This window comes from Carya illinoinensis, chromosome 12 (assembly GCF_018687715.1).
Source record: "Carya illinoinensis cultivar Pawnee chromosome 12, C.illinoinensisPawnee_v1, whole genome shotgun sequence".
In the NCBI taxonomy this organism is placed as follows: domain Eukaryota; kingdom Viridiplantae; phylum Streptophyta; class Magnoliopsida; order Fagales; family Juglandaceae; genus Carya; species Carya illinoinensis.
This window is the reverse complement of record NC_056763.1, coordinates 28,697,285-28,709,425: the sequence shown is the minus strand read 5'-3', so window position 1 is coordinate 28,709,425 and position 12,141 is coordinate 28,697,285. Positions and strand designations below refer to the sequence as shown.

The following is a 12,141-nucleotide window of genomic DNA, read 5'->3' as shown; positions in this document are numbered from 1 at the left end:
AAAACTTAAAGTTATAAATTATATTTTTCATATTTTCATGCATATTACTTGTTTCCTACGTGATATGAAGTATCATTTCCACGCATAGAGCTATTTTCCTTATATTAAATTATTATCTATTTCGGTCAGGGGGCCTATAACACGTTCGGCTATGTACATCAATGGTCCTATACTTCCAACAACAAATTAGGCACCTTTCTATTCCAATCTTCCACAAGCATCAAAAGGGAATTTGTATTTTCCACAAACGTCATCATCATGATTTTCAAATTTTCACATGCGAGTCATATCGTATGTATAACTATTATAATAAGCTTTTCGTTAGGTTTACTTGTAATGGGCGGCTAGAGAATCACTATAAATTAAAGATAATATAGATAAAATTATAAGTATATACTGTTGAGTACTGTGGAGTCTGGTTCACATCGCTCAAGTGGAGGCATTGGCCGCTCGAGCGAAGTAAAACAGATTCGAATGCTCGATGTTATCTCGACAGTGAGCTCGAGCGGATGTGGGAAGGAAGTTCGCTCGACACGCCGCTCGAGCGAACATGTATTTTACACGGATCTAGAGTTTTTTCCGCCGTTTGACTATATATATGATTATTATATCATATGGCCGTACAGTAGAAACATTGTGGATGTACAGTAATTGATCTATCATTGTAGTGTGTGATTCCTCAATAATAAAATCATCTGCAGTTGCCGTGAACGTAGGCAATTTGCCGAACCACATAAATCTTGTGTCGTGTGTGATTGTTTTCTCGTTCCATATTTATTTTTACTTTATTGTCATCGTTTTTCACAACACATGCATCATTATTCATAAATTAAGGATAATGTTAGATGTAAGTTTGCAATCTTTACTTACTTATTTTGAAAAAAAATCAGATCTATCATTAAAAAAAATAATTTTTTTATATAAATTTCATATTCATTTATTTTTTAAGAAATTACACGAAACTTGCAAAAATTAAAAATTATAAATATCATTTCAATTGACCACATTGCGATGATTAGAAATGTAATAGTACTAGTGTCCCCTACACACGCTAATTGCATGATCTTTTTATTATGATATAGACCATATTAATACGGATGTTTTCAAAGGCATACACGTGTACGATCAGTAGGAGCTGGTTCTAATTCGAGGACGCATTCATGATATGAAGTTTTTGTAGTAGCCCGAACCTATTTCTTTATGTGGCTTAGGGCTAATGTAAATGTCAATGCATGTTTATCATGACCCATGAGTTAATTAATTCAACAGGTAATAAAGAGGGGATGAGGTAAGTAAATACTAAAATTGAAATTTGAATAAAATATTGTTAAAATATAATTTTTATTTTTAAATTTGAAAAAATTAAATTATTTTATTGTATTTTATGTAAATATTTAAAATAATTAAATAAAATGGATCGAGATAATTTGTAAAAACAAATCAGATAGGAGACACGTCATTAGCAGAAAGATAAAGATTAATAGATCTTGAAATAATAGGATTGATTCAATTAGTAAAGTCCATTGAAATCTGAAGGAGGAAGGTATGGTTTACAATTGGTCCCGTAGCTCAGTTGGTTAGAGCGTTGGTCTTATGAGCCGAAGGTCGCGGGTTCGAGCCCCGCCGGGACCAATTTCCTTTCTGATTTCAGTTTTCAACACTTCAGCATCAACGCACTTTACATATATGCCACAATAGTGCATATTTTTTTTCACAGATAACACTGTTGGATCTTGACCCTGTACTGATGTTGATGACTGGACCTTCCAGAGATCAAACATCAGCTTCAGTTTAGTTGGGTTGTCAGTTGGGAGTTGGTACCCTGTAGAGTGAGTTGGTTCCCTACGCAAAATCTATGAAACTACACATAAACTTTCCCAGAACACCTCCCAAGGCCATATGTTTGCCTCTTCTCTGGTGTGCACCCCTTCAACCAGCCACCTTTACTTCCCATTTCTTGTCATTGAATGTTAAATTCTTTTTTTTTAGGTATCTTTTTTTATTATTCTGCATATTTCCGTTTCTGGTTTAGTTATATTTTTTTGAATTGGGCAGCATAGAGATGATCTGTAATGTAATCTATCTAGGGGATGGATGTTTTCTTTCGTTGTGCATAGGCCTAGAGAATATTCTCTAATTACTTGTGATGAAGCATGCATCTTTGTTTTTTCTTTCGTTGGAAAATATTTCTACTGGAACTTTAGCACCGCGACACGAAGGCTATCGAGATTACTTGGGTGACTAGGTGGTGGTCAAGGATTAAGATTTAACATGCATTATTCAAGTAACAACAGATTCAACAACTTTGTCTGATTGCTGAATCAATAACTAAGTGAATGATCTTGTTTTCTTTCTGACAGAGGTAACATCCCTCTTACGCCCTTTAGGCTTTAAAATAGAAAATCCCTTTGTCTTCTGTTGTAGCTTTCTAAATTCTTGTGCTGATGAGGATTCCCGTCTTTACTTTTTTATGTGCCAACGTATTACTACACTCCACAACACGATCTGGAGATCAGAACCTGCATTGTTGTTATTAATTGTCTTTTTGCCCCACAATCTCGTTGTCGAAGTTTCTCTCATCACTTGCATTCATTAAGTCTGTTGTATGGCTGAGGAGACTTTTTGTGATAGGTCTGCATTGGGCTTAGTTCCCATCATCTGCAACAGGATCAATACCAATGGGTTCGGGAGGCTGGTTTAGGTCAATCATTTGCATAAAAGGAAGGAAGGAACACAGATCAAGGCAAGCAAAGGTAAACAATTTGATATGTTTATTAGTTTTGGTTTGTATTCTCGTCCGAATGGGGACAGAACATTCAAGGGGTGGGAAATTTTGTCTGTAATGATATTACAATGCTTGATTTTGGATAAAGCTCACCACAGAAATATCATAGGTTTATGCCCTTGTTTGTACTGTGTTATATTATCTGGTCCCCATTGATCCATTTATGGTACATTTATGTGCAGTTTGGTTGAAAGATTATGTGAGATATGACCAAAACACGGCAACTTCCCACAGGCTTTAGACTACTAAGGAATCATGTTATATACTTGCTGATTTGGTCTTATCTTTATGTACCTATTCACTCAGTTGCTTGTTCTGTTTCTGTAATCTAGAAATAATATAGAGATCGTAATTCTGAAGTTTATGCTACAAAGAATAATTGTATCTCGCCCCAAAACGCCATAAACCCAAAGAAATCAATATCGCAATAAGATATCCACTCTGATTAATGCCACTCTCTATGGTCATAGTACCCAAAATCATCTCTTAGAAAAAAAAAACATTAATTTCTCTTTGCAAAGTCATTCTCTTTTCTTGCGTAAGCTAAGAAAAATTGTGTGTGTGTGTGTGTGTGTTTTAGACAGATATGCCTTGAAACTTCCTGGCCTTCTCTGATGCCATACTTTCCCATCTCCCTGCAATTCGTTGCATTTCTAATTGCCTTTATTTTCATGTATGTGTCAAGCCACTGGATAAAGTCACTTTGGTGTGATATCAGGACAGGACAGTAGAACTGCATATCACATGACTTCAATCCAAGTTAACTTCAGCACGTTTAAAATGAAAATTCCTACATAACAGAAAAAAGCCTTATGAAACAAGGAAAAAAAAGCTTGTGCCATCTGTATAATGGTACCTGTATATCTGGGCCTGAGCCCGTCAAGTCCCACTCGTCGAGAACTTGTCTCATTGTCACAATTTTCTTTCGTGCTACTTATGCAGGCAAGAAAAAAATTGTGCCAGCTGAAGGATACAGCGAGATTTCAGAGCCTTACTCAGGATCACACATATATGAAGCAAGCATCAACTGCCTTGAGCTATACACATTCATGGTGTAGAATACAGGACCAAATCAGAACTCGCAGACTCCGTATGGTACAAGAAGGCCGAATTCGGCAAAAGAATTCGGAAAATCAGTTAAAACTTGAAGCTAAGCTTCATGAGCTGGAGGTACTGTGAGTCTGACCGTCTCTACCTGTCATGGTAACATTGCGTTTATTGCCTATTTGTTGGGTATTATGCTGCCAGGATCTTTCTTCGGCGTTTGATCGCTTGGGAAATCTCTTGACCTTCCTACATTGTGCATCTTATGTCATTTTTTTAGCAGAGATGGTTCTGTTGCGAATTAGTGCTTGTAGTCCTAAGAATCAAAAAGTACACTCCTCCATTCAATGTTTAGAAGCCTAAGAGCCGAACACATCGAAGTTAAACTAAAGGTTTTCAATAGGGTTTGTGCACCAAGGATTCTTCAGAGAACCTTGGTGGTCGTTGCTTCCTAGTTTCCTCCAGTCCGTACCAGTTCTGTGCACTCTTGTAGTGTCCATTCTCACGCTACAATCATCCCCTTAATTGCCCTGCGTTGCTGTTTTCAAGCACATCCAAGTGCCAATTTTTCTTAAACTTCTCTTTGCTATGGAACACAAAATTAGATTGTCATATCGGATCCAGTATTCAGAACCATATTTTGGACCAGACATGTTAAATAGATGTTGGCAGCTCTGCAATCTCTAAAGCTTCTGATCGTTAGTAATGGCCTCATGGTTATGTACGATAAAGATTTTGGAGAAGTACTTTCCATGCTTCCAAAGAAAAGCGTTCTTTGCTTATTGATTTATCTATTTATATTCTCTCTTAAGCAGCGTTTAAAAGCAATTGAAGTGCCTTAAAATGGCTAATCAACCGCATCCTGAACGTGGGGGATGGATGGCCATTGGCTTGGCAAATGTTAATTTTTACAGGTGGAATGGTGCAGTGGCTCTAAAACCATGGAGGAAATCCTTTCCAGGATACAACAGCGAGAAGCAGCAGCAATTAAGCGAGAGCGAACCATGGCATATGCATTCTCTCATCAGGTCAGCCAACCCATGACAACCTTTTTCCATCCTCACTTCACTTCTAATGCTACCGGATTCGATTGAGAATTTAAGCATGAATGTGATTTCCAGTGGAGAGCCAACTCCAGCCAATATCTTGGTCAGGCTTCTTACAGCATTGGCAAGGAAAAGTGGCGTTGGAGCTGGATGGACCGCTGGATTGCTGCTCGCCCTTGGGAGGTCCGGGTTCATTCACGTTCTTCCGATTCAAAAAAAGCGCAGACCAAGCAAAGCACAACATATCATGTCGCCAAGCAGCCAGAGAGAAAAATATCAGTTTCAGTTAAACCCGCTATTTCAAATGGGAAAGGAACCGCGAAAGCAAAAGACAGTGTGCAGACAACGGCTGGAAGATAAGCTACCATTGAATCAACATATGTTGGTCTGAAAAACTTTCAGGCACGCGGCTCAGGTTGCAGCTTTACCAATTAGTCGCACGAATTGGTTATGATTCTTGTATATTTGTGTGCTTAATTTGCCGGTTCGGATTCAGAGTGAATTATCTCCTGGTGTGTAAGATAAGATAGCAGACTTATATTCTAGATTGTCAACATCGTTACTTTAAATACAATCTATAGGTCATATTAAAATGCATGTATAAACTATTGTGATGTATTGTATCTGGTGAAGGAAAATTCTCAACTCTATTATCAGGAATCTGTTTATTTTTTTTTAATGGAAAAATGATAGTCAGTACCTCATTTTATAACCATATTTAATCAAATCAAAGAAGTTTTTCACCCTTTTTTTTCCTCAAAGTTTTGAATTTTCTTCAACGGAAAGGGGGAAAAAAAGTTTCGTTGATGGTTATCAAATATAGAAGTCAAAAGAGAGGCTCCTTTAGCCGGTGGGGTCCAAATAGTCATGGCTGGAGAGTAATCTTCAGAATATAATGGTGCAGAGGCATACATGCTCTAAGTTTTATATACCATCGCACTAGATAAAAACAGAAATCAACAGAATACAATCCAACTCATGCGTCCATCACCACTATCCTACATTTTTCTCTTTTAAATCCTACAATAATACATACTTCCTTTGCCTGCTTTTAAGCATTTGAAAAGCAACAAGAATATACGCCCTCTCCTTGTCCTCTTCTCATCTACCATTCTTTCTCCACTAATCTATATATTCTTCAGCATAGCCACACCAAGCACTTATGACTATATTGCTCTAATCTAAATACAGAGATTCAGTTGGCAACTAAACGTCCTGAATACTAAAGGTTCCACAGCACCTTCCATTGATACCCGTATTCTAAGTGCAGTATCAACAATACATAAGCCATGCATTTCTGCTTTCTTTTTCTCTTTTCCTAACCCCATAAAGAAACCAAGAAAATTCCAAGCTAGACTAGAGATTTTTATTAGGCACTGAGATTTAAGGGCGTAGGGGACCAAAGCCAGATGGCCAACTACAACATTTTTGGTAGTATACATTTGTGCATTCTTCCATAATTGACCTTAATGGGTTCAATCAAAATTTCATTTTCATGGTTCCTCCCGCAGATGAACTGAATCCAGTTAGCCCCACTCCTTGTAGCTGCTACAAATATTTATCTTCCTCCTGCAGGGTACTGGATCCAGTTAGCCCCACTCCTGGTAGCTGCTACACATATTTATCTACCGTCCTCATCATTGTAGACTATGATCTTAGATTCCAACCTAACCTGATGTTAATGCCAAAGTGACCTTGACAACTGATATAAATCTATTTTTCTGCTGCACATCCTAAGAACAGCTTTTTGAAAACTAGCTGGTAGCTATATATAGGCTCAATAACAGAGACCAGAGATTCTCCTGTAAATCTATTCCTCTGTTGCACTAATTGAGTACATGGGTTCTCAAGATTCATCCCTGTTTTGTCTTCCCTTCCATGACAGGTCTAGCAATTTCAGTCCTAGACGCTAATCGAGTCTGTATACTGAAAAGGCAAAGATTTCCAGCAAGAATACGACACTAAAAAGACAGAAATTTGCTATTATTTCCTTTTCAGTATGGGAGGAGAGAGAATTGTGGAAGAAGCACTTTTCTTAACAACAATCTACTGTTCATGGAAAATGACCTCTAGTCTGGTGCTCCCAAAATCTGAGCAATGAAAGAGATGTAGAAGATAAGATAGTCTTTCAATTCTTCTTGCAGGTTTAAGGAAGTTCTTTGAGGGGCAAATCGAACTGTTTCGGTGTAAAGTAGTAAAGGAACAAAACAATCAAGTCACCAATTATTTATTTATTTTTTTAAATCGCTTTCATGTACTAAACAAAGTAACCATTTTTAAAAGAGAGATGAAAGTGAGAGAAACATATTACTTGAACTGGTGTAGCCGAGTTTTTTGACCATTGTTCGAAACAGTGCCATATTCTGCATTTGGTTTCAACTTTCACCAGCAATTAGAACAAACTGGTTGATGTTTCACTAGATGAAACTCATAGAAATGAAGACGAAAGCAGACAGTTTGACATACAGATTCTCACAACAGAAACACAGGGAAATCCAACAAAGCTTAAACAAAGTCGAGCTTTAACAGCTCACTCAAACATCACAACAAAGGTAGAGCATAATCAGGTGATAGAAACTAAACAAACCGTGGACAGAATAATAGCCTGAAAGGAACATTTTTCTATCCGCGGAATATGCCATCGGACCAATTGACTGAAAATTTCCTCTCCCCATTCTCAATTGACATCATAGCTAATTTTCTTGGTCTCCTTGTGGACAATAGAAGAGCCCTGCGAAAGTATTTTAATAAATAGGTAGAGATTTACGGGAAAACAACATTAAAAAGTCGGTAAATGAGATACATTTGTATGAATTTGAGAAGTGGGTTTTGAAGGTAGCACCTTGCACAGAGAGGGAAATCGGTTATTTTATTTGGTCGATCAATGGCGAGAATCAGAGGAAGCAGAGGACGGCTTGTCGGAGATGCCGTCGTGCTCCTCTTCACCCTGCATTCGTGCTGGAATTCGAAACCCGGAGAATCCGCCGGAGGCAAACCCTATGCCCGACATCGAAGGCTGATGGATTGGTGGCGGAAGTTGATGGTGATGGGCGGAGACGGTGCCAATTGACGGGTCTATCCAAGCGCGAATGGAAGGGGTGTTGTTACTGGACTGAAGGGGTCCCCTCTGTGGAAAAAACTGGTTTTGGCCGAGGAACGGCGGTGGGGGCGGCGAATTGAAGATGAATCCACCACTGCCTCCACTGCTGCCACTACCAGTTTCTGCACCAGCAGCATTCCAAGCTATCATTCTCTGGAACCGGCCAATCTCTGCTGGGTGGTGGTGCTCAGGCCACCCGGCAGAGGATCCATCAAAACCCAATGGGGTCGTTCCAGAGAAAAACAGCACCGGCTCATTTTGATTATGATGGGTTTGAGCCTGGTGCTGGTGTTGGTGCAGGAGATCGATTGGGTCGTGAAAAGACTGAAGTGAGAGCCGCAGATCTTGGCTCTGGCTGCTAGTTCTTGACAGCAAATCTGGTGGGTAATTCTGAAAATGTATTGGAGGAGAAGAGTGTGCTGTCTCGGCCGATGCACCCGTCGGGAAAAAGGACTTAATTGTGTCAGCAATAGAGTCCGAGTCCAGCGATGGTGGAAGAAAACTCGAACCATTATTCGGGCTCTCGCCCATTTGTGGTGGTTGAAGGTTATGCATATTAATTTCTGAAACTCTGCCACCATCGCAACCCACCGTTGCAGTTCTACTTCCAGAAGCAATGGTATCCACAGCAACACTCCGGTGGATAGCAATTGCGTTCTCGTTCTCGTCGATTATCTGCAGCGGCAGGTGATGCTGCTCTTGTTGTGAGGTGGTGGAAGTGGTGGGGTTCCATGCTGGGAGCTCGGCAAGCTCGTCGATGGCGGCCTTGGCCTTTTTTATGAGCCAATCCACTGCCTTGCTGGGGCGGTCGTAGCCAAGGCGATCCTGGACATCGTAGAACTGGATAGCTGTGTGGGCGGAGAGACGGACACGGCGGTCCCTGGGCCCCTTGGCGGTGCAGACCTTGCTGTGGCGGTCCTTGCGTCCAGTGGAGCGAACAATGTGGCCTCCTTGGACTTCCACTATCTCGCCGCCTCCGCTTCTTATCCCCAATCTTGACGATGTTGTGGCTTGGTGGTGGCTCTCCCCCATTTGTCTTGCATATTCGATGCAAGTTGAAGGAGGAGTAAAATAAGAGCGTTTCTTTGGGGGCTGCGGTGGCTGTGGTTGTGCGTCTAATCCTCCATACAAATGTTGGGGATGGTGTTGGTTTTGATGGGCGTAGTGGTGCTGGAAATAGAAGGATGCCTCTTGCTGTTGATGATAGTAATTTTCTTTTTGTTGCGACGGTGAATCTTGGTTTTCTTCTTCTTCTACATGCCTTGAATTTAGAACTGGGTTTTGATGGTGATGATGATGATGATTCCTTTGAGGATCCAGACTCAGGCCCTTGTGCTTTTCCCCTTCCAGCTTTTAAAGGAGCAGCACGCTTTTTCTTAGTGGGTTGTTGATTCTTTACTCTCCCTTTGCTCCCCACTCTATTCTTGTTGCTTGTGCAGCTGCCACCACACTGAAACCTGATTCTACTGCTTCTGCTTCTCCCAAAAGGCCCTGCCATTCAGTTTTCCCAGTTTCCATTACCCAACACCACAAACCAAAACCCTCTACGCCGAAAAAAGGGGAAAAAAAAAAACCAGAAAAAGAAATACTACAAACCAGACCCAGAACTAGAAGGCGACCAGCTCTATTTTCAGCCTAACCCATCTCTCTCTCTCTCTCTCTCACTGTGTCTTTGCACACCGCTTTTTATAATTGTGCCTGTTTGATGTACCAAGCAGTATATGCTCCCAACCAAACTGAAAATATGTCAATTGTTTAATATCCCCCGCTTGACCAAGCAAACCCTGGCAACTAGAAACACCCTATTTCAAGATGGATTTTCTTGGGAAACCTCCCGCAATTTTTCCATGCTGAGAGAGGAGAGAGAAAGTGAGTGAGGTCCGTGTGGAGGTGGTGGAACAGTAAATAAAGGCTATGGGGAAGAGGAATTCTTTCTGGGCCTATAGGAGCCCTTGATGATGCCAGTGATGAGGGTGGCAGTGTTTGGTCAGAATGAGGATTAAAGATCTCTGTGATCTCATCACTGCGTCTGCCGCTGTTCTACCCTGCACAAAACTCCAAACCAAACTCTTTCACATTCAATCAACTAACGTTTTGCTCCCCCCTCACCCCTTCAACTTTCACCCCTCCCCCTCCCCTCCCTTGTTTTTCTCCTCCTCTCTTGTTAAGATGTACTTCGGTTGTTTTTTTATTTTTTCTATTTTTGACTTCCTGGTTAGAAACTAGAATCGTTCGTTGTTAACGTAGCTGTAGTGGACTGTCGATCAGGATGCTTCGGTGGATTAGATCCTTTATATGCCACCACCTTCACGCCTCATGAAAGTGACCCACCCGGACACTTCTCTCTCTCTCGTATGCTTCACTCAAAAGACATAACATCATTTCTCTCTCTTTTACCATCTATCGGTCGATGGATCTTTTTTCCTTGTGTGTTGGATTTGGATTAGTACTTCAAAGTTCAAACTGCATCTTAACGACCTGTCTTGTTCTGTTTTTACTTTTATCCTTCACTTACAAACATAATCATATCTTATATGCTCTTAGCTATTTGTCCTCTTGTGTCTTGTCTTTGTAAGTAAATTACTTCGACCATACGTACTTTTTTAAAATAAATAAATATTGCTTTAAAACATACATTATTGCCAAAAATATACCAAGCCGTACAATAATTTCCAGTCCTAAATTTCTTATTTAATGCTTGGAACAATTTTCTTCCTTCTCTCACTATGCTACCATCATTTTGAAGGTCATTGATTGCCGCAAACCTTTTCATATTGTAATGAGAACGACTTGCCTCGATTAATTTACGTGAAAATAACGTACGTACGTGAAAGTAATTTTTTTTTTTTTCTAATCACGCATGTTATATATATCAAAATAATTACAAAGCATAGGGGGGTCTTTTCCGCTGTCTAAAAGCAAAATACTAGGTGGAATAAAATCTAAAGGAATACTACCAAACAAATTGTTTGTAGCGGCCCATTGCGCTATAGAATGCGCAAGTCGATTTTGGAATCGATCTATTTTGTGAAAGCTCCATTCTAGATGAGCGACTAACGATCTTGCTATGTCTTTCGAGATGGAAGATATTTGCTAAGACTCCTCATGTTCTAAGATGGAGGAAATAACCTGTTGAGAATCTCCAACTAATGATATCTGAGGAAATTTGATTGTTTCTACCATTTTGAGGGCCAAATTTGCCGCTAGAGCTTCAGCTACTAGAGGAGTTGTGGAGAGGTTCTTCTCAGTGTGTATGATTATTATCTCTCCTTTCGAATTTCTGCTTACTGCCTCGGCTACTGAGCAAGAGTTTCTGACTGCTGCATCGAAGGAAATGCATATATGATTTGTTGGAGGGTTTTGCCATGGTTTCTGTGAGAGATTGCTGAATTTTTCCCCCCAAGCATGCATATTTTCTTCATAGGAGAGATTCAACTGTTGTGAAATTTTTGGCAGTGAAATATCTTTCTGGTTGTGAATCTTTTCGTTTCTGAGCCTCCATATAAAGTCTAAAATCAGTGCCGCAAATATCCTGAAAGGATGTTCTTCTTCAGTAGTTAAGCTCAGCTTCACCTTGGGGAATAAAATAAACTGTATCCAGTCCTTTATAGAAGATAAACCCAAGGAAGTGAGATTAAGAGGCCATTTACTTTGACTCCAGAGAATTCTTGAGATTGGGCAGGCTATGAAGAGGTGTAGCAGAGTCTCTTCCGCTTCGTCACAGAGTGGACAGTTTATGGAAGTTAAGGAGGGGATGAAACTTTTGAGTCGCTCTCTCGATGGCAAAATATCCCAAATGATTTTCCATAGAAGAAGTTTGTGCCTGTCATGGATTTTTAGGTTCCATATTTTATTCCACTGGATATCTGGATTCAGATCCATGATCGGCAAATGGGAGGCAATACTAGATGCTAGATGATGGGCAGTTTTGACTGAGAAGCTCCCATTATGTGTTTTAGTCCATATGAGAGTGTCTGGGCCTTGATTCGTCTGAGCCAAAGGGATTTTTAAAATCTCATTTATACTGTCTTGCCGAAAAAGAGATCTAAGGATGGGTAGATTCCAATGGCCATTGGTATGAGAGATCAGCTCTGAAAGTTTCATTACACTTGAAGTGTCTATAGAGTGGTTAATGGGAGTAGGTTTGAAGCCTTCCACTGTGGGTA

General features: G+C 40.1%; 2 protein-coding genes and 1 non-coding gene across 4 annotated transcripts; 2 read left to right on the top strand and 1 right to left on the bottom strand.

Moving 5' to 3' along the window:
• Window positions 1–1,558: 1,558 nt before the first annotated feature.
• On the top strand, window positions 1,559–1,632 carry TRNAI-UAU. The gene has a single exon. It is a non-coding gene; the product is annotated as a tRNA-Ile (tRNA).
• Window positions 1,633–1,852: 220 nt separating this feature from the next.
• Window positions 1,853–5,531, top strand: LOC122289668 (protein IQ-DOMAIN 10). 2 transcript variants are annotated; one of them, XM_043096864.1, is made up of 5 exons: window positions 1,853–1,989; window positions 2,632–2,753; window positions 3,728–3,955; window positions 4,744–4,857; window positions 4,951–5,531. In XM_043096864.1, the coding sequence occupies exons 2-5, from the start codon at window positions 2,679–2,681 to the stop codon at window positions 5,233–5,235; spliced, it is 702 nt and encodes a 233-aa protein (XP_042952798.1). In that variant the 5' UTR covers window positions 1,853–1,989; window positions 2,632–2,678; the 3' UTR covers window positions 5,236–5,531. The 2 variants fall into 2 exon arrangements, with proteins under 2 accessions (XP_042952798.1, XP_042952799.1); XM_043096865.1 differs by having other exon boundaries at window positions 1,881–1,917.
• A 1,651-nt stretch (window positions 5,532–7,182) lies between these two features.
• Window positions 7,183–10,070, bottom strand: LOC122289667 (transcription factor TCP4). Its single transcript, XM_043096863.1, has 2 exons — window positions 7,718–10,070; window positions 7,183–7,606 (listed from the first exon to the last, which is right to left on the bottom strand). Exon 1 carries the CDS (start codon window positions 9,005–9,007, stop codon window positions 7,757–7,759), a length of 1,251 nt encoding a protein of 416 aa, XP_042952797.1. The 5' UTR covers window positions 9,008–10,070; the 3' UTR covers window positions 7,183–7,606; window positions 7,718–7,756.
• Window positions 10,071–12,141: the final 2,071 nt, after the last annotated feature.